General features: G+C 45.9%; 1 protein-coding gene across 1 annotated transcript; it reads left to right on the forward strand.

Annotated features, from left to right (window-relative positions):
* On the forward strand, positions 1 to 24,792 carry TMEM222 (transmembrane protein 222). Its single transcript, XM_053268386.1, has 6 exons — positions 1 to 245; positions 7,216 to 7,300; positions 8,266 to 8,297; positions 14,095 to 14,191; positions 18,932 to 19,062; positions 21,566 to 24,792. The coding sequence occupies exons 1-6, from the start codon at positions 103 to 105 to the stop codon at positions 21,651 to 21,653; spliced, it is 576 nt and encodes a 191-aa protein (XP_053124361.1). The 5' UTR covers positions 1 to 102; the 3' UTR covers positions 21,654 to 24,792.
* Positions 24,793 to 25,009: the final 217 nt, after the last annotated feature.

Genomic DNA, 25,009 nt, shown 5'->3' on the forward strand with positions numbered 1-25,009 from the left:
CCTTCATTCCGACGCCCTTCTTCCTTTTGCCCCGGAAGCGGCGCTCCCGTCTCCAGGAAGTGACGTCATGCCGTCTCCTCCTCCCTTCCTCCCTCCCCGGTGATGGAGGAAGAGGAGGTCGCGGTGGAAAAGATGAAGCAGTTCCACGGCGGCGTCAGCGTGGGCGTGGGGAGCGGGATAGGGCTGGACCCCGAGCGGTGCCGCTTCCCCTACTGCGTCGTGTGGACGCCCATTCCCGTGCTCACGTGAGTGCAACCCCCGCCGGGGTCGGGGGTCGTCCAAGAGGGATTCCTCTTCCTTCCTCCGGGTCCTCCTTTCTTCTCCAGGGAAGAGCGCTTTCGGCCAGGCTCTGCCGGGGGCAGTGCGGTCCAGTGGCTAGAACAGGGCTGCCCAACTTCGCTCCTGCTGCAGATGTTGGACTACAACTCCCAGCATCCCTGATTATGGGTCAGTGGCAGGGGATGACGGGGCCTGTAGTCCAAGAAAAGCCGCAAGGCTGAAGTTGTGCAGCCCTGGGCTAGAGTGTTGGTCGTGCCCCAAGAAGACCCGGATTCAAGTTTTCTCCTAACCCTGAAGCTCCCTGGGTGCCCCCCAACACACACACACTTGCTCTCTTACACTCTCTCACACAGGCTTGGGGATTGGGACGGGAGGGGGACTATGTACTCCACCGTGATTTGCTCAGAAGAAAGGCAAGGTAGAAATATTTCCTTTATTAAAACTACGATTAAATAGCTGAACCTGCACAGAGCATCTGTGCGCTAGGACTTTGTTGCTCTCTGCCACAGCCCCTGCTTTATTGCTCAATGTCAGCCACCCACTCTCACCTGCCCCTGCCCCACTGCTGGCTCACCCCCACCCCTTTCACCCCCTGCCGCTCACTTGCTTGGGCCCTGCTCCTGTTCCCTATCTGCATATAAAATCACAATGGTGCTTCTTATTTCTATTTATGTATTTAACATATTTTTATACTGCCCAAAACTTACGGCTCTGTTATCTCTGATTGGCAAGTACTGTGTGGCTTGCCACATATGACCATAGCATATTATTACTATTATAATGGCCACTTTGGAATGGGATCCAATAACTATGAAATAAATTTTGAGCAGCAGTATTAGCCTTGCTGACCACAAACTATCGTTAGTTCCCAGCGCAATCTTAACTTCTGAGGAGAAAGGTTGCTTCACAAATAAGCAGTGCAGTTGGGCTGTGTGCTAGAGAATGTTGTGCTCCATTAAATTAAGGCTCCAACTGCCTTTTTTACTTGCGAAACAATTTGTTTTGCTTGAGAAGAAAGTCACTCTGGGGTTAAAGATGCTTCATGCAACCCCACCACCCTGTTAGTTTTTATTTATATTCAAACTTCTTGCCAAGTGAATCGGGAGAAGTTTTCTCCCTTGCTCATACGATTGGGACTTGGAGTCACCCCAATGCAATTTGGATTAGGAATGGGCTCAGGAAAGACAGAAGCAAGTACTTCTTACACAGTTTATAAACGTATGGATTTAACTGTTGTGATGGCCACCGACTTACATATGGGTTAAACATATCGGTTGTTTGCTGTACGTATGGGTCGTTCTTGTTTTAAGTAAAACAAAATGTAACAGTGGCATGTGGTAACGATCACACAAGGTTCTGCAGTTTTTGCACACAGCGCTGACCTAGTAGCATGGTATATTTCTGGCCTGTGTAGGCAGGAGCAGTGTTCTCTCTAATTTTTTTCATCTGTGTATGGAATGAGTTTTATTCTCAGTGGCAGTATCAAGGCAGCGTGTGCACACATGCATTCAGAGTGAGGCCTTCCTGATTTAAACTGAGTTGAATCTAAAATTAACTGAGCCGACATTAAAAAAATGTGTGGGCGCACATATGTGCATATGCCTTGGAGGGAACACTGGGCAGGAGTGACCTGGTTTAAGTGTACTACTGAAGAGGTAGAGCTCTGTACAGGTAAGGTTCCCCCAATTCCACATACCTGACATTGTGTCTAAACCAGACCTTGAAGAATTTTGTTAAGAGACAGCCATCAAAGGCTATATAGCTGATAGTTCAATGGAGAGCCTACATGCACAGAGAAAGTACATCTCCAAACTCCCTATTTCATGGTCTTCTTTAACTGTAGCATAGCACCAGAAGTGCTAGCCAAGTACTTTCTTGCTTGTGGTTTGAGGAAACAGCAAACCCATTGTATATCATGGTTGAGAGAAGAAAGCTGGTGAATGTAACACTTCTGTGGTTAAGGGCGATAAGTAGGAGAGAAGATTTTAAGCTGGAAAATAATATCTGAGCTGGCCTGTAACAAGTAGTATGCATGAACCATTCAACGTAGAACCAGTTCACATTGAATCGTTTGGGGCCAGGCTGGGCCGCGATAGAACCGGACCAAGCACAGTTGGATAAGAACTGGTCCTATATTGAGGGGGAGCAGCAAGAAACATTGTTAAAGTCTCTTACCTGATTTTCTGCCACTCGCTGCCACCCCCATCCCCAACCAAATTGTTGGTCTGGTTGCTCTTAAAACACAGGCCACTCACATGGCAGCAACAATGTGTTTCCGGCCTCTGCGCATCCATGGAGGCTGGAACATAGGCTGCCCCACTACTGCATGGGCGGCCTGTGTTTTAAGAGTAATCCCGCCAGTGATTCGGCTGGAGATGGGGGCAGTGGCAGGGAGCCAGGTAAGATACTTGAACAACCTTTCTTGCCACTCCCCTGCCCCTTTACTTGTAAAGGGTAATCCTCACTGGATTCCCTTTTACAAGTATCGCTACCCAAATTGCTGAACTGGTTTGACTGAACAGATCGGACTGGCTGGTCAGTTCGACCAAACTGATTTGGCATGATGTGGTTCAAATGGATTCAGATTTGAACTGAATCTGCGTTCTTTTGTTTCGTACACATCCCTACCCCATTCTCAACTTTTTAACCATTTCAACTTTTTAACCATGGTTCAGAGACCAGCTAATGCTGTGGTTATTGAAGCAGCTAATGCTGTGGTTATTGAGGCAGCTGAAGGAATTATGATGTTTACTTGGCTCTGGATTTCAGTAGTTAAGGGCCAAAAATGAAGTTGTCACGCCCCCAAATTCCAGGTTTCACCTGGATTTCAGCTTTCCTTAAAAAAAAAAAAAAAGCTCTAGCTCTTGTAGAAGTGGAGTTATGGAGCAAAGCATGCAGTCACTATTCTGCTCAAAAACTATTTTCAAGCCAACTTACATAATATGCAAATTAGGCACCCAGATTTGGAAAGCCAGAAAATGGCAACCCTAGCCAAAAAAGAGATGATGCAGGAGATTCGTTATCAAATCTCAAGTTGGGATGGGTTTGTTTTGTACTTTAAAGTAGTCAGGAATGGGGACCAGTATTTCCTGTAACAGGAACACCCAGGTGTTGTTGACTACAATTCCAGTCATTCCCAATCAAAGGCCACTGCAGCTGGGGATAATGAGAACTGTAGTCAACAACATCTGGGAATCCCTTTTACAAGGAACACTGCTGGGGACTCCAGTTTGGATTGGGGTGGGGGATACTACTGGAGAAGGGATGTTTAATCCTTTGCCATTTCCTTGAACTAAACCAGGACTGCTCAACTTTGGCCTTTCTGCAAACGGCCTACAACTACCCTAATTCCTGTGGCTGGGGATTAGCAAGCATGACATGTCCCCTTAGCTAAGCAGGGTCCACCCTGGTTGCATATGAATGGGAGACTTGATTTGTGAGCACTGTAAGCTATTCCCCTCAATGGAAGGAGCCACTCTGGGAAAGAGCAGAAGGTTCCAAGTTCTCTCCCTGCCTTCTCCAAGATAGGGCTGAGAGAGATTCCTGCCTACAACCTTGGAGAAGCCACTGCCAATCTGTGTAGACAGTACTGAGCTAGATGGACCAATTGGTCTGACTCAGTATATGGCAGCATCCTACGTTCCTATGTTGTCCAAAAACAGCTGGGGGCCCTAAGTTGAGCAGGCCTGATCTAAACCATGTACCTCCGTTGCTATTAGTCCTGCAGGGGGCATCTGGAGTTTAATTTAGATTGTGAACATAGCACAGGGAAAAGAGATAAATGCTGCATCCCTCAATGCCACTGCTCTGATCAAAACCAAACCACCCCCACCCCCATTGCTTTAAAGTGTAAAAATGAAATCTGATCATAGACCCCCTCACATCATATCTCTTTATCCCCAAGGACAAATGTATCTGGTGATTTAGAAGGAGAGATATGCCTTGGATATATAGAAATGATGTTTACCCAATACTGCAAATATTTGAATACAAAAGCTATGAGAAGGAAAATGTACTTTGACTGTCATTTAGGAGAAAATATTCAAGGCAACACTCCTTTCAGTCCTCCTCCTGCAAGTCACTAAACAATTCCAAACTTTTAGTTCTTTGCTGCTCTCACTTGGCATGAACTTCTAAATCTCATTGGTCATGGTGCCTGGATGTCTGTTGCAAAGGCTGGATTTTTTTTCTGTTTTGTGTTGCATTATAATATTGAAAGTCTTTTTGAAGCCAGGGATGCAGGTGTGGGCCACAAGGGAGAGGCGTAGTCTTCTCCTTGGCAAACATGCTTAACAACTTAGGAGAAATGCCAAGATAGTGGCTTCCTCTACAGCTGGTAGGGAGGAGGCATGGGAATAGGGTGGTTCTTGTGTATTGCTGATACCCTGGTTCTCACCCCAAAGATTAAACTGAAGCTCTGCTCTTCCACTGTTGATGTATGGTATGAGGAAGAAACTCTAACAGCAAGTTTTGCACTGCCTTTTGAAGCAGATGGTATTAAACTGACTTCATCAGATCATGATCTTTAATACAGTGTTCAGTTTCATAATTGATTTGGTTGCAGCTATTATAGGATAGCTGTGACTTAAGCATAATAGCTGTTGTAGGAGGTGGCTATAGGGACCAAAAATGATGCATGGAATAGAGAGAGTGGCCAGAGATAAATTTTTCTCCCACTCTCACAACACTAGAACCAGGGGCCATCCCATGAAACTGGAGGTCAGTAAATTTAGAATCAACAAAAGGAAGTACTCTTTCACACAGAACATAAATAATCTATGGAATTCTCTGCCATGAGATGTGGTGATGGCCACTAACTTGGATGGCTTCAAAGGGGCTTAGATAAATTCATGAAGGACAGGTCTGTCAATGGCTACAAGTCTGATGGCTATAGGCCACCTCCAGCCTCAGAGGCAAGATGCCTCTAAATACCAGTTGCAGAGTTGGAGGGCATGCCCTCACTCCTGTGGGCTTCTCAAAGGCATTTGGTGTGCTACTGTGGGAAACAAGATGCTGGACTATATAGGCCTTGGGCCTGATCAAGCAGGGCTGTGTTCTTATGTTCTTAAAGTGGGTGGGAAATTAATCAGAGCACTGTCCAATTATGTGCACACTCACTAGCGTCAATATGCATCTTCTTCCTTCCTTTCTTGAAGATTTAACTTCTTTAGAAGGGGACAGGTCTGTAAATGTGGGAAATGGCAACACTAACAACTCATACTAAAAAGAATCCCCCCCCCAAAAAAAGCCTCTCCCAAAGACAAAAGCAGGGCATTAGGATCAGGTACCAGAAAACGGGAGCTCTCTCTGGTGAACTGGTGACATTTGTCTCGGAGAGAGGCAGATATGAGCTTCAGCTAGTGCGGTAGTTGTGCACAGCAGTTGCTGGGTCTACCCTCCGTGCTGATCCAACTAGTCCTGGCCTGCTGCTTGGTCTTGCAGAGATCATTGTTGTGACCGCAACACTGTCCCCCTCACTTCAGATGAAGGAATCCAGACAGGAGTGCATGTGGCACAGTTCCTGAGCCTAGCATTTCAAGTTCCTGCTCTTAACTGTACTAGCCCTCGAAACCTAACCTGTGCCAATAGCTCTGCAAGCCCAGCCCTGCAACCGTCCACAGATGTTGCTCGTCTTTCTCCTGATATATGCGTATCTTAGCCATATTTGTTATATTGATGGCCAGAAAGGAAGGTGGAGGGAGAGAAAGAAACTCTAATTTTATTCTGGTTTTCAAAGGTCTGTTTGCCTCAGGGTGTTTTATGTATTTCCCTATTTATATGTTGCTCCTTCAGTGCAAAACTGCTCAGAGTGGCTCACAAACTTAGGACAATATAAAGTATAATATAACACAACTGAATAGGCCCTGTCTCTAGTCCCTGCCAGCCAACCTCAGTCATTGATGGGACCACAAGTAATCAGTTCAGTTCTATTTATTTACAGTTGCTGGCCAGAGAAATATATACATACAGCTCAAACAGCAGCAATAAACTAATCCAGGTATTTGTAAACCTTATAAAATCTAACTATACAGATACAATCTTACTTTAAATTCTTATGGCAGTGAGACAAAACTTAGCGATTGCATAAGTAATTTTGTCATTGCTATCAGATAAGAGATAGCTAACATCGAACTAATCTGGGTGGCCAGGGTAATTTGCTAGGAGGATCACTATTAATTCCTAACGAATGTCCCTGTAGAAACTACAGTAGAACAACACATGGGATAATGTCTCAATAGCGCCTGCCTTGCAAGGACAAAATTGCTCCACACAAGGGACTCTTTAAAAATCCTGCCTTCAAACATAGCAGAAGGTAGGACGTCAAAATATGCTAGCATGAAGGCTCAACGATATTTTGCTGCTGTAAGCTTATCTAAGTAATTGGCAGGTTTCATATTCAATAGTTGGTTATCCACCATTAATCTCCTTGATTATAAAACTCCTATCAGATTGCCATGCTATGACACAAATTCTTTGGGAGAGCACCAGGCTAGCTTGATCAAGGACAACAGTAACTGTGGAGCAAACTCATAGGAAAGCAATTTCCTTTTAAGTTCCATTTCCCATTCGGAAGGCAAATAATCACGAGAGCCACTATTTACAGTTCAATCACTTCATAGGAGTATATAGCCTACGATCATCCGGAGGGTAGCGTGGCAGCAGGAGACTCCCAGAAAGACTGGGACCCTCTCTTTCACTGCCCTTGCTACATCTGGCTTCTGCCTCAGTGGGGCCCACTGGCTTTCATGGGCAGCCACCTCTTCTTTAATGTCACTTGCCCTCTTTCTCTTCAGGTCCGCCTGGCCCACAGGAGAGCCACTCCAGCATTTTGCCGACAGCTTGCTTTTGGGGTGTGTGTGTGTGTGTGTGTGTGTGTGTGTGTGTGTGTGTGTGAAAAATGCAAGGTCCCTGACACTTTTCTTCTTCTTTTGGTAGGTGGCTCTTCCCCATCATTGGTCACATGGGCATTTGTACCTCAGCTGGAATCATCCGGGACTTTGCAGGGCCTTACTACGTCTCTGTGAGTAGAAGATTGTTCCTCTACAGGCCTGGTTAGCCAGTACATTTTTGAACTGAACAAGGGCTGAATGGCCAACAATTTCCATTCTGCCCCTTGATTTGAGTTGAGATGCAAAAGGGCTCTTTCACCCTCCACATTGTGAATGGAGATTTTGTCAGCACCCTCCCATTATACAGCATCAGTTTCTCTCTTCAGTTTGCCTGTCAGACAGGCAAATTGAATGCACACGTGTAGGAGTGAGCAGCCTAGGTGTTTATGGAGGGACCTAGAGGGGTATCTGTTGCTGTTCATGAGATGGGTGGAGTTTTGGGAATAGGGTTGGGCTTCTGGGCCATCGGTTGCCAAGAGTAAGTGGTTTTGAAAAAGTGTCCTACATGCGTTTGGAGTGGATTTCTCTGTATTAACTGGTTTCAGAAAGGTCTGAAGCAGCAAGGGGTGTAAATGTCTTGGACTCTCCTATGAGAAGACAGGCATTGAAGACGTCCCAGTGTGAGGTTTCCAGAAGGACTAGTAGAAGACATTGGAGGGGGGGGGCACACAAAGGAAGCTGCCATCTACCGAGTCAGACCCTTCATCCATCTAGTTCAGTACTGTCTACACGGGCTGGCAGCAGCTCTCCGAGACTTCAGGCAAGAGTCTCCCCGGCCCTGCCTGGAGTTGCTTCCAGGCATTGAACCTGGGACCTTCTGCATGCAAAGCAGATGCTCCATCATTGACCTGTGGCTCATCCCCTAAGGGGAATACTTTACAGCAGTTGCATGTGTAGTGACCCATCCAAATGCAAAGCAAGGCAGGCCCTGCTTAGCAAAGGGGGCAATTCATGCTCACTACCACGAGACCTGCTCTCCTCCCAGAACCTAGCATTATCTGATTTGTAGTATAACTCTCTTCATGGTTTCTAAAGTGTGTTTTGTGCTAATTAACAGAGAGGTACCTCTTTTTATTTTTTCCTCCCCTATGTCTAGGAAGACAACATGGCTTTTGGGAAGCCTGTGAAGTAAGTGTTGCTCCCCCTCTTCACTCATCCTAATATGTTTCCTTGCAAATATTATTATTGTTCAGAGTATTTATATACTGCTTTTCAACAGAAAATGCACAGCAAAACAGACAAATGCATGCCTTATTCTATTTATTTATATACCGCCTGATATATGTATCTCTAGGCGGTGTACATAACTGAAAACAACAAATATAAAGCAGAGTAAAAACAATTACACAGAATAAACAGTTAAAACAATTTCATAGGATAAAAACAATTAGTTTAAATTTTCAATTAAAAGTCTGAGAAAACAGGTCTTTCTTGAGGGTCTTTCTAAAGATGGAGATCCTCTTATTTTGATAGGGAGCATATTCCAAAGCCCTGGGGCAGCCACAGAGAAGGCCAGGTCCCGAGTTGCCACCAAATAAGCCCATGGCAACCGTAACCAGGCCTCCCCAGATCTTAATAGGCGAGCTGGGTTCATGACAAAGAAGGCACTCTCTTAAGTACCCTGGACCCAAGGTGTTAGGGCTTTATAGGTAATAACCAGCACTTTGTATTTCACTCGGAAACATATCAGCAGCCAATGCAGTTCTTTCAGAATCGGTGTTATATGGTCACTTTGAGTTGTCCCAGAGACCAGTCTGGCTGCCGCATTCTGTACCACTTGTAGCTTCCAGACTACGTACAAAGGCAGCCCCACGTAGGGTACATTACAGTACTCGAGCCTGGAGGTTACCACCACTGTTTGAAGGTCCTTTACGTCTCAAATGGGTGTAGCTGACATATCAGCCGAAGCTGTTAAAAAGCACTCCTGGTTACTGCCTCAACCTGAGAAACCAGAAAGAGTTTTGGATCCAGGAGCACTCCCTGATCTTTTCAGGGGAGTGTAACTCTATCCAGAACAGGGAGATCTAAACCATCTCTTAGGTCCCTAGCCCCCACAGCCAGTACCTCCGTCTTATCTGGATTCAGTCTTGGTTTATTCTCCCTCATCCAGCCCATTACTGCCTCCAGGCAGGCATTTAGGGAAGTTGTGCCATTTCCTGGTGAGGTTGATATGGAGAAATAGATTTGGGTTCATCAGCATATTGATAACACCCTGCACCAAATCTCCTGCCCTCACCAAATCTCCTGATGATCTCTCCCAGAAATACCATGTAGATGTTAAAGAGCACTGGAGACAGTATGGAGCCATGTGGAACTCCATACTTTAGTTCTCACTTTGCAATCTCCAAATGACACCATCTGGAGATAAATATACATAATACAGTGCCACCCAATCCTGTATCTCTTAATATTGTAGTTAATAAGAATAAAAGAATAAGAAGTTGTAGCTGCTTGTCCATTTCCTGTGTAAACCACTTTTACTCCTTTGGCTGAAAAATGTTATTTCAATAACATATATAGAGCAGAGTAAACTTTCAGACTCCAGAGGGCAGCTGTGGCTTGCACTTTTCATTGAATAGTGTAACTAAGTATTAGTTATACCCATACTTATAACATTAAGTGCTAGTACTTAATTAGCAGCAAACATTTCTATAACTCTAAGCATGATCTGTAGATACATTATAAATATCCACAGAGTAAGATAAAAGCTGACAACCCCTTAACGCTGAAGTCTACTTGCCCTTATGAAGCCTTTTGAAAAAATTCTGCATGAACGGAAGGCTTGAAGCAGTGAGAGCTGCAGTAGCTGATGAACATTTCCAGATGTCTCTCCAGATGAACTTTTGGTTGAGTCTCTGTCTGGCATTGTGTCTCAACTATATCTGCCTTTGAGTTGGGTTTATGCAGAATCTAGCATGAGATTTGGTATCTTAATACCAGCAATCTATCCACCCAGAGGTTCTAGCACTCTTGGCCAGACAGAGATATCAAATTTGGTTTCCTCTAACTATCTCAGTTGTCAGTCATCTTCTTGTACTTTCATATATTTATTATATAATTATGTGGTGAAGTCTCACGCAAGAGGGAGAAGGGCTTTCAGAAGCCTTTAATGCTTTATACCAAGGCTTCCTAGGCTCCCAAAACCCTCCTAACAGGGATCCTTCTAGCAATGTTCCTTCTAACAGGGATCCCCAGATGTTGACTACAACTCCCAGAATCCCCAGCTGCAATGGCCTTTACTTGGGGATTAGGGGAGTTATAGCCACCTAATGGCACAGCATGGAAATGACTTCACTTAGTAAGCCAGAGGTTCCCGGTTCGAATCCCTGCTGGTATGTTTCCTATATCAGGCAGCAGTAATATAGGAAGATGCGGAAAGGCATCATCTCATGCTGTGCGGGAGGAGACAATGGTAAACACCTTCTGTATTCTACCAAAGACAACCACATGGCTCTGTGGTCGCCTGGAGTCGACACCAACTCGAAGGCACACTTCACCTTCAGTCAGCAACATCTGGGACTCCCTGCTAGAGGTTGTACTGGACCCCAGATGTTGTTGGACTACAGCTCCCATCATCCCCACCCACAATGGCCTTTGGCATTGGTAGCTTGTGATGGACTGGTCCATCACAGAGCTGTAGTCCAGCAACATCTAGGGATTCACAGTTGAGAACTCCTGCATTATACAACTTTAGTTCCCAGACTACTGCTCATATTAACCCTTAAAGAATTCAAGCTTAAGTACTGTATTTACCTTAATTCAAGTCTAGGTTTTCCCCAAGTTCTTTGATGTTAGAAATTGGGGGGAGGGGGTCATCTTAAATTCAGAGTGCTGTACCTTTTGGGTAAACACCATATTTACCCGAATAGATGATGACACTGAATTTAAAACAACCCCCTTAAAACAGAGAGGTGGAGTAGAGGTTATACCTTTATTTACCCCAAAGGAAGGGGACTCTGAATTTAAAATGACCACCCAGTTTCTGACATCAAAAAACTTGGAAAAAAGCTAGTCTTGGATTCAGGTAAATACAGTACAGGTGACCCTCGTTATTTGCGGGGGTTTTGCTCTCACCTATAGATGCAAATACAGAAACGCAAATAACGGAACCGTACTCCTATGGGAACCCAGGGGTTAGGTTCCTATACAAAAAGGGCTAAAAAAGTGGGGAGAAGACAGAAATAAGAGTAATAAAGTAGTGTACGTTGCTCTCAGGCAATGCCCCTCAAACCTCCAATTCCCTTTTTCATGAAAAACCATGGGGATTTTTTTAAGCCACAAAATATCTCTGCACTGTAAAATGTCAGCCAGAAATGACACCGGAAGTCATTTCCGGCTACACAAAACCACGTATAGGTTAATTTTAGCCTATTTTTATACCGTGGTCTCTAAGACCTGTCTGTGGATACACAAAACCACAGTTGTTGAAACCGTGGGTAACAAGGGCCACCTGTACAGATATCGCCTCTATTTTTAAGGGGGTCATCTTAAATTCAGGGTTGTCTTCTATTCGGGTAAATAAAGTATGTATAAACACATTCATGCATATTCTTCTGTTACTCTTGCTTCTATCTCTCCTCCCGCCCACCATCAAATTTTAGCAATAGCAATAGCAGTTACATTTATATACCGCTCTATAGCTAGAAGCTCTCTAAGCGGTTTACAATGATTTTAGCATATTGCCCCCAACATTCTGGGTACTCATTTTACCGACCTCGGAAGGATGGAAGGCTGAGTCAACCTTGAGCCCCTGGTCAGGATTGAACTTGCAACCTTCTGGTTACAGGGCAGCAGTTTTACCACTGCGCCACCAGGGGTGATTGTCAGTTCCTCAGGACAGGGACTTGCCCCTTTTGGTAACACTTTGGTATATTGTTTTGCTATTTGGAGAGGCTGTGCCCTTGTGGAAATGGAGATATTGAGACAGTTAGCCATGTGCTTCTGTATTGTTCCTTCTATCGTGAGCTGCATTCCAAATGTATGGCTCCTCTCATTCTTAGATACCCTGATAATTCAGATGAATTTTATCTAAACTTATTTCTTTCTGATAAATACACTGATGTCTCACGCATGGTAGCCACATTTTGTATGGCTGCTATTAAGATCCGCACATGGTGTATCAGAAATGGTCAATTTTAATTGTCCCATCTCTGCAGTCCCTTCTTTTTAATTTTGTTTTACCCTATACTATTTTATCTCAATTTTGATGTAAAATTTTGATTCCACATGTGTATATACATATATGCATTTGTATTGAATCTTTAAGGTTCCTTTTATTTGATCTGGATTCTATATTTGATCAAATATTGCAATAAAACTGAACTGAACTTTGGTATATTGTGCCATATACATCAACAGAGCTATAGAATTATTAAGCTGAGATTCTGAGGGTGTGGAATTCTGTGCTCAATAACTTCTTCTTCTTCTTCTTCTTAGTATTAGTATTATATTTATATCCCGCTCTTCCTTCAAGGAGCTCCAAGCAGTGTACTACATACTTGAGTTCTCCTTACAACAACCTTGTGAAGTAGGTTAGGCTGAGAGAGAAGTGACTGGCCCAGAGTGACCCAGCTAGTTTCATGGCTGAATGGGGATTTGAACTTGGGTCTCCCCGATCCTAGTCCAGCACTCTAACCACTACACCACGCTGGCTCTGGCTCTTTATCTGCACTGTCATGGCAAGATCATGAAGTCATGACTCATATACAGCCCTGCTCCCCAAGGCACCAGAGCCATGCCTGAGGAGATGTCATTTGACACTTCTTATAAGAACAGCCCTGCTGGATCAGGGTACAAGGCCCATCTAGTCCAGCATCCTGTTTCACACAGTGGCCCACCAGATGCCTTGGAGAAGCCCACAGGCAAGAGGTGAGGACATGCCCTCTCTCCTGCTGCTGCTCTCCCTATAGCAGAAGAGTGAGTTTGTTTAGTTCACGTACACTTTATTCTAAATTAGAAATCACAAAGCAGCGTATGGCATGTGTATAAGAATAAAACCAGTAAAAGTAAATCAGCGATCTTCACTATTTTTCAAGTGGGCGCCACTTTGGCAAAAAACCTTCAGTGTGAGAGGCATTTCCTGCCGGGCAATAATTCCTGCGTTATAAAACTTTCGTTCCCAGACTACTGCTCATACTGACCCTTAAAGAATCCCAGGTTAAGTACTGTATTTACCTGAATACAAGACTAGGGTTTTTCCAGGTTCTTTGATGTTAGAAATTGCGGGTGTGTGCATGTGCACGCGCCTTAAATTCAAAGTGCTGGGCGGGGGGCGCTTTTAAGAGAGATGGAGCCCTCACTTAAGAGCTTGATAGGGAACATGCTGGGAAGGTCGCCATTTCCAGCACTTTGTGCAAGACAGTGCAGGAGCTCCAAAGAGCTCTGTCTCCTTTCCCTTTCTCTCTTATTTCTCTCTCCAAAGCTCTGAGCCCCACTTCTCCAGCTCTGCATGGTGAGAGTGGTCATCTCCACATGGTGCCAGGGGAACTGTGCAGAGTATTCAGCCTCAGCCAAAGGTTCACACAGGCCCAATAAACAATCCTGTGAGGGCACTTAAGGTTGAGTGGGGCTGGGCAGCTGCCGCTGCTGCGTCTTTCAATGAAGAACACTGGTCTACCCTGAGTAGCAGCAGCTCTCCAAGGTTTCAGGCAGGTGTCTTTCCCAGCCCTACCTGGAGACATGGGTGATAGCAGTTTAGGAAGGTAAGAAGTAGAATGACGAGCCTTGTGGAACAGAAAGGCCTTTGTCTAAAGATTAAGAAGGAAAGATCCTGCCTAATCTTGCCAAGGAGGGTATTCGACGCTAGCACAATAATTGTCTTATTAGAAGGGAAGGTATTCTGTCTGGGAGGAAGGTGTGGGAAGACAGACTAGCATGCACACGTGTAAACTGACATCTTCAGTCTTCCTTCCTTGCTTCCCCCCAGATACTGGAAGCTGGATCCCAGCAAAGTGTATTCCTGTGGTCCTAATGCTTGGGATACTGCGGTGAATGATGCCTCCGAGGAGTACAAGCACCGCATGGTGAGGAATGCATTACTCAGCTGTGGCTTTTTGGATCTCTTAAGCGGGTAATCTGCAAACAGCCAGCTGGTCGGCAGGTTTCTCTTCCCAGCTACTGAAAACCAACAAGAACTCAATTTCTCTATTTTGGTCATAACAAAAGATAAAACGGCATCTCAAATAATACAATAAAATTGACCAGAAAGTAAACCAAGGACTACATATAACAGAACACCACAAATAGCAACAGTTAAATGCCAAGCAATGCTTTGCTCAGGAGCAGTGTTCCCTGTAACAGGGATTCCCAGATGTTGTCGACAACTCCCATAATCCCCAGCCAAAGGTCATTGCAGCCGAGAGTAACAGGAGTTGTAGTTGTCAACATCTGGGAATCCCTCTTAGAGGGAACACAGTGCAGGAATTCCCAAACTTAGGTTCCCAGATGTTGTTGGACTACCAACAATTCCCATCATAGCTTTTGGCCATTGTGGCTGGGGATGATGGGAATTGTAGTTCAACTGCATCTGGGAGCCACTGGTCCCTCAAACTAGGAATGTGCACGAACCGAGGTTCGCACACAAGTTCTGCCCTGAACCGGTTCGGCACCATGGGGCGGGGAGCGGGGTCTTTAAAAAACTTTTAAAAACTCTCTCCATCACGGCATGCAGATTCCTGCTGCGGCGGTGCTTGTCTCAAGTACCCCCACGCAGCGCTAGCACACACATGGTGTCTGTGCTTGTGCGGGTGCCATTTGCATGGTCAGCAACACCAACACGCACCATGTGCATGCTAGCGTCATGCATGGCTACTTGGGACAAGCACCACCGCAGCAGCAAGCTGCATGCAGCAGCAGAGAGCAGGTAAGGACCTGCGCTCCTCTTTTTTTTAAAAAAAGATCCTGCTCCCTGCGGTGCTGAACCTGTGCATGAACCTCGGTTCGTGCACATCCCTACTTGAAACAGGAATTCCCAGAGATTGTTGACTACAACTTCCATAATCCCCAGTCAAAAGCCATTGAAACTGGAAATGATAGCCGTTGTAGTTGTTGATATCTGGGGATCCCTGTTACAGGGACTGCTGGGGGACCCAAGTTTGAGAGCCCCTGGCTTGGCACACATCATTCTGGCAATTTTACTGCATGTGAATCGAGATGTTCTTGCTGCTTTTCTGGAGCTGCCAAAGCAAAAGTAGTCACTGTACAAGAAATCTGCATGGTGTTATTGGCCAAGAGAAACTGACTTCTGTTGGTTGAACCAGTGTTTATAATCTTACAGAAGGTGCTGTAGAAACATATTCCTAACACTATCCTAAATAATGGAATGGAACATTTAGTGGGAAACCCCTGTCATTGTCTTCTGCTCACGGGGTAAAGGTAAAGTATGCTGTCAAGTCGGTATTGACTCCTGGCGACCACAGAGCCCTGTGGTTGTCTTTGGTAGAATACAGGAGGGGTTTGCCATTCCCATCTCCCCCACAGTATGAGATGGTGCCTTTCAGCATCTTCCTGTATCGCTGCTGCCCGATACAGGTGTTTCCCATAGTCCGGGAAACATACCAGCAGGGATTCGAACCGGCAACCTCTGGCTTGCTACGTCGAGTCATTTCCCGCTGCCTACAGGGTAATGCAGATTTAAAGGCACTTTGCGGTTTTGTCCATCTGTAATGGCAGAGGGCATTTGCTGGCACTTCTGTAAGGTTAAATGTTGACAGATATAATAAGTAATTTCCCAACCTGTGATGAAAGTGTGTGCTGATTCTGTGCCAGGCATTTAAGGGATGGGGCCGTAGCTCAGTGGTAGAGCATCTACTTGCATGCAGAAGGTCCCAGGTTCAATTCCTGGCAGCATCTCCAGGTAGGGCTGGGAAAGACTCCTACCGGAAGCCTCGGAGAGCCACTGCCAGTCAGAGGAGACAACCCTGAGCTAGATGGGCCAATGGTCTGGCCTGGTAGAAGGCAGCTTCCTATGTTCCTAATAAAGAATACCGATTTGTTTAAATAAAAAGATCTCTGAAACTCCCATTTAGCTGCTGACTCCTTCCTTCCGCTAAAATTATTTCAGGGGGAACCAGATGACGGCCTCCTCTTGGGCAGCATCCAGCTCTAAATTAATCCTGACTAAGTTCCGTAGGCTGGCTTGCAAAGTGATAACAGCGGAAGAGAGTCAGCTCAAACAGCTGTCGGTGCCGGTGCCTTCTCCTGAGCCGGCCAAAAAGGCACTACCGAGGGTTGAAGCACTCTCTGCAGTAGCAGGAGCCGCTCTGTGAGCCGGAGAGGGGGAAGTGCCCGGAGACGAGGCAGACGACAGACACCTTGTGCTAGCAGAGCTCTGCCTGGTTTCCATGCTCTCCGCTCTCCCCCTGCAGCCACCTGTGATGCAGCCCATGTTGTTGCCCAGCGTCCCTCGACTCTCAGCAGCACCACCTCTTCAAGAGGCTCAGAGCTGCAGCGCTACTGAGCGTTGTCTGCACGAACTCTCAATTTCCACTGGCATCCCTGTATTTTGCCAGGCCTTAACACTAGTGAGACTTAAATTAGTCATAACTAACTTACATAGGAAGTTGCCTTATACAGAGTTAGGCCTTTCATCCATCTGGCTCATTGACTGGCAGCAGCTCTCCAAGATTTTGAGCAGGGCTCTTCCCCAGCCCTACCTGGAAATGCTGCCAGGAGTTGAACCTGGGACCTTCTGCATGCAACCCAGATGCTCTGCCACTCAGCTTATGGCCCCATCCCCTTGTTTAGATGCACTTTCAATCTGGATAACTTGCACCCTGTGGATTCTGGTTTTTATCTGAATCTACTATTTGTGGTGGTGTTCTGTGCTTTTATGATAAGAATACAACAAATATTTATAAACTGCTTTTCAACAGAAGTTCCCAAAGTGGTTTACATAGATAGAGATATAGAGATATATTTTTTTTTTTAAATGGCTCCCTGTCCCCAAAGGGCGCTCAATCTAAAAAAGAAACATAAGATGGACACCAGCAATAGCCACTAGAGGGGTGCTGTGCTGGGGATGGATAGGGCCCGTTGCTCTCCTCCTGCTAAATAAAGAGAATCACCACTTTTAAAAAGGTGCTTCTTCTGACTGGTTAGCATGACATGTAGTGGTTTTGTATTTTAAACATGCCTGTGTGCTATTTTGGAGGCGTTGTCAAAAAGCAGACTGTAAATTTAAGGAGTAAATGAACTAGTCAAAATGAATTGAGATTCTTCATATCAACAGAGCTGTGGAAACTAAGCAGTTGGCATATGTATGGCTTATTTTGAGTAGGAAGTACTTATTTTGAGCAGGAGAGAGTCACACATCATTACAACTGGGACCATTCCTGCATTTATTCTCGACAGGATAGATTTTAGAATGTTATTTTGGGGGAAACCTTCTGATTTCATTGATTCACCCAAGCCCCAAATTTCAGTACTCTAAGAGATCAGTTTATACAGATTAGTTTCTAGAATGTTCCGGATTGGCGCAACTTGTCTATTCCCGTGTAGCTTCCAGAACTTCAGTGAGATCATTTAGGCCTCTGCCCTTTAATTGTGGCATACTACCTGCACAACTTCAGCACTCTAGCTGTTTTTGAACTCCAATTCCCATCGTCCCTGGCCACTGTGGCATGTGCTATAACTTATAACAATAAACATGTGTTAGAGTTTGCCAGTTTTTTACCTCTTCTTTATAAGGTTCCTGTACTTGTAGCAGCTTCCTCCAGGCAGAAATTTAGCAGGGTGAAGCTTTTCCTGACATTGGGATTTCAATTTCTGCCCGCATTTGTGTTTGATCGTGTGCTGACTGCATGTCTCAGACAAATGTTAAGATACTACTTGTATCAACCCTGCTTTATGGCTGAGCAGTAAATATCACCTTCTTTACAAATGCTAATCTTATCTATCTTATAGCTGATCTCTTGCAAGATTTATCTTACTTTGTAGCTTTTTTTTATTTGTTTAAAAAAATCTACATCCCGCCTTTCTTCAAAAACCTAATTTAAGGCCCTGGGAGGTCAGCTTTGCTTGGGTTTCAAGCTCAGCTCCAGCAATGCCTGTTTGACTTCAGAAGCCTTAAGAAATCTCAGCCGTGAATATGTGTACAGAACCTTTGGGAAGAAAACAAATTCAAATATGTTGATGAAAACAGGTTTGATGTGACGAAAAGTGTAGGGCTGGGGTCCTCCAGTTTGGGTCCCCAGGTGTTGCTGGACTACATCACTTCATCCCCAGCCACAAATGGCAAAAGTTGGATCAAATTCAGCATAATAGCTGTATAAGCAACCCTCAGTTTTTCTCTAACTTTTTTCTCACAGTTCACTGTAATTGATCACACGCTTGCTAGTCTGTACACAGAAGCAACTGCCCTTGTTACTTTATGGATTCGGGCTGTGGAGATAGGTTTACAAACATCACATGGGAAGGCTTTCCACCTGCAGGTAGGAGTAGAGTTCCCTGTGTCAGGGATTCCAGGTGTTGACTACGACTCCCATAATCCCTGACCAAAGGCTGTTGTAGCTGAGGATGATGGGAATTGTTGTCAACAACATCTAGGAATCCCTGTTACCAGGAACACTGTAGGTGAGGAATGGATGTTTCAATGCTCTACCGTGTGAACATGAATAAAAATCTCTGAAAACAGACCATTATTAATTAGCCCCCTTCTCATATGAAGTGCTGATTTCAAAATCTGCTCACCTTTGAATGAGTACTTGAGCACTGAATATGGACAGGTCCGTGGGAAGATTCACGCTCTTCTTTTTCTCTCCCAGCACAACCTCTGCTGTGACAACTGCCACTCCCACGTAGCTCTGGCCTTAAATCTCATGCGATACGACAACAGCACCTCCTGGAACATGGTCAAGCTTTGCTTCCTCTCTCTGCTGTATGGAAAGTATGTGAGGTGAGTAAAGAACTGGCTACTGTAAATACCGTTGTAGGTGAAGGTGTGGATTTTGATCAAATGCTTGGCTGTCTATTAAGAGACCCCAGTATGCAGTGCCTGAGTAATGGCGTCCCTCTTGGTCCGAGTTTGGAAGCTATTCAGATCTCAAAATCTGCTGGTGTTTGCAGTATACCCGTATTTACCCAAATAGAAGGCAACTCTGAATTTAAGATGGCCCCCTTTAAAAAATATAGGTTAAACATAGGTTATACTATGTATACACAAGGAAGAGGACCCTGAATTTAAAATGACCCCCCCCCCATTTCTAACCTCAAAGAACTTGGAGGAAGCTAGTCTTAGTAAATACAGTAGATGCACAGCTCTTCCGTAATGTGAGCGGTCCTTGGGCCCTGGGAAAAGCTGCAGTCGCTCATAATAGTTGATCAGTATTGTACACATTTTAAGAAGGCAGTAATGGGTACTTCACCTGCAGAGCTGAAGGAGCACAACCAGTTATAGATGGCATCCAATTTGGATGCATGAGCTATGGAAGACCACAGTTATAATAGATCTCCCTTTCCCTCTGAAACCTACTGTGACATTGCACTAGACGTGGTCTGTATCTGAAGGTTATAATTGCAGCATGAAGATTATACACTTTACTTTTTAAAAAAAAAAAGTTAGGTATGATTCTCAGGATGTTCAGATCTGCTTTCAGTGCCTGGTCTGTTGCTTACTGTGATAAAAACAGGGGCTCCTAACAGGGAGTACTAGTACCCCAGGGGTACTTGAGGGGCTCCGGGGGGGGGGACTGCTGGCTTGAAGGTGACACCTCAGTGATGTATCCACTACAGAAGAGGAGGGAGAAGTGTGAAGACCCTCAGCTTCTGATTGGCTGGCTATGTGCTGAAGCTCAGCATGTCCCTCCCCCAGAGATCAAGAAACGGTGACTCAGTTCACCAGTTAAAGTATGTTACTTGTCAGATGATCCTTCAAGCTGTGTTGGTGGTACACTACTACTTGTCAGGATAATTCTTTACCTGTAGCCTATTCTCCTAAAGGCTGCGCACGTGTGTGTGCACGCGCAAAGTTTCCCTCTCACCCCCGCAGCCCGTCCCCTGGCTGATTTTCGGCCTGTTCGGGCCTGTAAAAATCAGCACAGTGACCATTTTGGAGTCCGCCACGCATGCTCAGATGGCCTCTGTGAGGCCTAGCAGGGACCATTTGAGCATGTGCGGTGGCCATTAAAAAAAAAAAATTTTTTTTTAAATGGCCACCATGCACCCTAGGCCTTGCAGAGGCCATTTGAGCATTCTGCGGTGGCCTCCAAAATGGCCTCTGTGCCGATCTTTACAGGCCCGAAGGGGCCGAAAATCAGTCTGGGATGGGCTGCAAGAGTGAGATAAGAGATCGGTGGGGGAGAGGGAACCTTTGCACACACACACCCCTGTGGCCTTTAGGAAGCCACCCGAAGGGGATACGGGTAAAGAAAGAAAAATTAATTTTTTTAAAAAAAATTGCGAACTGGGGCGGGGGGATTGGTTTGGGCCTGGTGGCGAGGGTTCAGTTCTCACCCGAACCAATCCGCACATCCCTGTTGTTGATTACAACTCCCAGCATCCCCAGCTGCAGTGGTCTTTGGCTGGGATTATGGGAATTATAGTCAATATCATTTGAGAATCTCTGTTACCGATGGTGGAGGGTGAGCAGGGTGTGCACTGGTCAGGAATTAGCTGGTCCTGGACAGATCACTAGAGAGAACTTTGTTTTTGCCTTTCACTTCTCTGCCATCCTGTCAAAATTAGTAGCTTGCCAAAACGTTGTTCGCTAACTCGAACCTGCCCCTCTCCTGAGGAGGGAGGGATCATCCTGTCAGGTGTTCAACAAAACCTAGTGCAGCTGCAGTCTCTCTCACCTCCCACCTCACCTCCCCCCACAAAGCCCTCCGAACTGCCTCTATCCTTCCCTCTCCCAACTGTTGTTAAATCCATGAGATGTTGACTAGCTAGAATGGACTATGTTTGTAAACCATCCAATCCCAAAATGCTAACTAGAATAAACTGATTTTCTCTGGTTAATATTGCTAATTTTTCCTTCCCTTGTACCTGTTTGCCAGCTTACCACCATTCATTCATTCATTATATTTGTTATTTGTGTACTTTCTCAAACTCACATATCTGGGGAGTTTACAATGAACACAGCACAAAATTAAACATTTAAAACAGTTTCTAAATCAAATTCACAGTTCTCTGTGTCTAATTAAAAACTTAGATGAACAAATGTCTGCTAAGACTCTTTTTAAAAGCGGTCAGAGATGGCCTTATTTTGGCAGGGAGTGTATTCCAAAGCCTCAGGGCAGCAACAGAGAAGGCCCTTCCCCGAGTAGCCACCAGATGAGGATGGACTATGCAGCGGACCATGATTCTGTTCCTGCCTGTGTGTGTGTGTGTGTGTGTGTGTGTGTGTGTGTGTTGCCTGCTCTCCCCCTTTTGTCTCCTAAATCTCTCTTCTCTCCCTGCAGCTTAGGGGGCTTTGTGAAGACTTGGCTTCCCTTCATCCTCTTCTTGGGGATTATCCTGACAGTCATTCTGACCCTTCACTTGCGGTGATGGATGACACCAACCTCCCCATCCTCTTTGGAAGACAAGTGGTGAAAACTGTGGGTGTTCAATCCAGGAAGGCGCGGAGCTGCTTGGCCTGAAAACACTTGGGAAGGAAGTCCATTTTTGCTTTCTTAGAACAACTCTCCTTTTTATCCTGTGGGGCTGGTATTCTCCAGTAATTTAAAAATGTCTTTTTAAACATTCTTGCCTTCAAACACCCAGGGGCCGGGGGCAAACCACTGCACCCTGCTTCTCGCCAAAGCTCCCCTTAGAATGAAGGCTCTGCTGTAGAAAGATACATCCCCGGACTTTGCTTTGCAGGACATGCAGTGAGGGTTTAACTCCCCTCGCAAGTAGGTATGAGGGGCTGATTCCTGATAGCACTTGTGCAAAGGGGCGCTCTCTGCCACTCTGCATATAGGTGGGGTCGGCTGATCGGGTTATGCCTGCTTACACGTTGATAGGGAAAGGGAATTTGCAATATTGTTAGTAACATTTCTCCGATTGCCACATACCTCTGTATTGGCACTCTCAAAATGAAAAGAAAGCCCCCGTTGTGCACACAGACAGGGGAGGATGTTGTGCCCAGAGTAGGTTTACCTTCCATTTCTGCACTTGCAGCTGGTACTTCATCACAGCACAAGGCTCTGTGCTGTTATGGCCCCTCGTTGGTTGCAGAGGGAGTGGATTCATTACATGGTGTTCTTAGGGAAATGTCATTCTTCTAAAGCAGCTGAGTCTTCTCCGTCTCCCTCCAGCTCATGCTGTCGCTGGCAAAATCATCATTGGTGTTGCCCTTGAGCTGTCCTTGGCTCAGCCTTTGAGAGTCTGTCAGACATTCCGGCCCTCTTCATCGAACTCCAGTTCCCAGAGTTCCATGAGGGAACCAGACACAGCCCCGAGAGTCAAACTCAGAAGCACTGCATTTCACCTGGGAAGACTCGAGAAGCACTCAGCGGTACAGAGGAATGCCTGGTTTTCCTGCCAAGGGACAGAAGCTAGAAGCTGTAGACCAGCATGAAGTCTCTTCTGAGAAGGAGGAGGAAGAAGAGCATAGAAGAAAAGCTTTTTAGGCCCACACTCTCCAGGATTATTTCCAGGTTGCCTAGAAGCAGCTGGAAATGTGTCCTTTTCCCCCAGTCACAGAAGCCCTCGATTCTGGCTCGAGGTCTTGCCCATGTGGTGATGCAAAATTCTAGGAAGAGGGCAGAAGAGGCTGTTTTAGGTTGCTCCCCTTTCTCTCCCCCCCCCCGCCCACTTCCCAGTGCTAGTCTCTCTCCTTTAATACTGTGTCAGGAGCCTCCAGCGCTTTGCAGTGTGCTACAGAGCGGCATATTCTCTCTGTGCGTGTTACATCTGGGGCTGGGCCAAGACCTCTTGTGCTGCATTCAGCCATTTCAAGCACGACAGCAGCTGTAGAAAACCTAATCAATAAGCTTGAGGCTGTTTAGAGATCAAAGGTCTTACATCAAAGTGAGTGTGAGTGGCGGTCCATCAGTCGAACCCTGGGCTGTTTAGCTTACTACCCAGCAGGGCTTCTCGGGTTTTTTTGTGGAGCTAATAGGCCAAGCCTACTGAATAAGAAAGCTTTCTCTCCGCTCCCCCCGCCACCCCCCTTATCTTGACTTGCCAAAAAGAGCTCCAGGAAGGAGAAATTCCCAGACCTGGTGCTCAAAGCCAACTTGCTACAGTAGCGTAGGTGTTAGTCCAGGTTTTTGAGTCAATTAAAACGTGCTTTCCTGACATCATGCAACTGAACAAGCATTGCCAAAATCTGATGCTAGCACTGGTGGTAGGAGGAGCAGGATGGTAGAAACGCCCTTGCTGGTCAATGACCGAATAAACTTATAACCTAACCCTTCTCTGCGCACACCCTGCCCTCCCCCCTCCACTCCCCAGCCGCCTTTTGTGCTCTCACAATGTGTGTTTTAATGTTTGTGTTCTTGAATAGGCTGGCTAGAGGGAGAGAGAGGAGCACAAACTGGAGGAGAGTAGGAATAAATTTAGTGGGCCGAACACGCTGAGTGCTAACTTTGAGGCTGCCGTTGCAGATCGATGTGGGATTGTTTCGCTCTTCCTGGGTCTTGAGCCTTGGCAGTAGGGTTGAGCGTCAGATGCTCCAATGCCCATGAACTTACACCCTTCCTCCCCTGCTGCCAGGATGGCCATCTCCATGCAGTTCCTCACCTTTCCCGTGGGGGGCTCTTTTACTGAATCGGGATTGTGTGGGGCTGGTCAGGAAGGCACACGGGGACATCGGGATGTCTGATAGGCAGCCCTACTCAGCATGTTGTTGCTAAGGGGTGATGATAGTGGGCATAGCTGTGTGGCTAGCTGCTGCCCTTCCTTGGCAAGTTACAGGCCTTCTGCTGTAAGCGGTTAAGCTGCTGCCAATCATCTTTTCCCACCCCTTGTGACAAAGCCGTGGGCCAGTTCCTTCACTATGTCCATAGGTGGCAGGTACTGTGTGACCAGAAAAGCTTCTGAAAGTAGGTTGGCACTCACGTGACCCCTTCACCACAAGCCCACATCCATCTCAGCTGTTGAACTGCAACTCCCATCATCCCCATGCATGATGATGGGGGTTGTAGTTCACCAGCAGCGGGAATGCCAAAGGTTGCCTAGTCCTGCTCTGATGAACGAATTGGTCCTCCATTTTCAATACCTGCCTAGGAACTGCCATGTGGTGCTGTTGGTGAGAGTTGCAACATTCCCAGGTAAAAGGCATTTCTGTGTGGGGACTGGGGAAATCCTGAGTATTTGCCAAAGATCACTGTGCAGCAACTCTACACATGGTTTATATCTGCGTGGAAATGCCTTCAAAGCAGCGATTTGGTAGGATGCAAAGTCCTCGAGGATTCCCTCTTTGCTTTGATACCTCTTTCTTGGAGGCTCCTTCGTGCTTGCTGCATTTGGGTCTGTGTGCCACTTTCCCTTTTTTGAGGCCTCTTGAGTTTCATTGATTTGCCATGTGGGGGTTCTCCTTCCCCCTCCTCCTCCCCCCTTGGCTGGTGATTAGCCAGATGGGCCTCTGTCCTCTTAGAGTTGGTTCTCCGGGGGTGCTGGTTTCCTTTGTACATGCTGAACTCTGCTGCTGTGATTTCATAATCCTGATGATGGTGAAAAATAAATGCATTTCTGTGTACGTCTCCAAGCAGCGCTTGTTTCATTGTGCCGGCTTCTCATTCCATCTCTCCAGCTGTCAGGAAGGAAAGAGTTTTTATTTGGGGTGGATGAGGGCTGGAACACTGTACATCTGAGATCAGACAGACACACTAAATCACTGAATGAGATGTGGGTATTAAATGTTGTGCACAAATGAATTGGATTAGCATATTGGAACTCAAATTCTATATCTTGAC

This window comes from Hemicordylus capensis, chromosome 7 (assembly GCF_027244095.1).
Source record: "Hemicordylus capensis ecotype Gifberg chromosome 7, rHemCap1.1.pri, whole genome shotgun sequence".
Lineage (NCBI taxonomy): Eukaryota > Metazoa > Chordata > Lepidosauria > Squamata > Cordylidae > Hemicordylus > Hemicordylus capensis.

Bases quoted from the DNA above. Each gene is read 5' to 3' on its own strand.
- TMEM222 (XM_053268386.1), top strand. From the start codon at position 103: ATGGAGGAAGAGGAGGTCGCGGTGGAAAAGATGAAGCAGTTCCACGGC. The intron at 246-7,215 runs GTGAGTGCAACC...TTCTTTTGGTAG, and splicing joins ACGCCCATTCCCGTGCTCAC to GTGGCTCTTCCCCATCATTG. The intron at 19,063-21,565 runs GTGAGTAAAGAA...CTCTCCCTGCAG, and splicing joins CTGTATGGAAAGTATGTGAG to CTTAGGGGGCTTTGTGAAGA.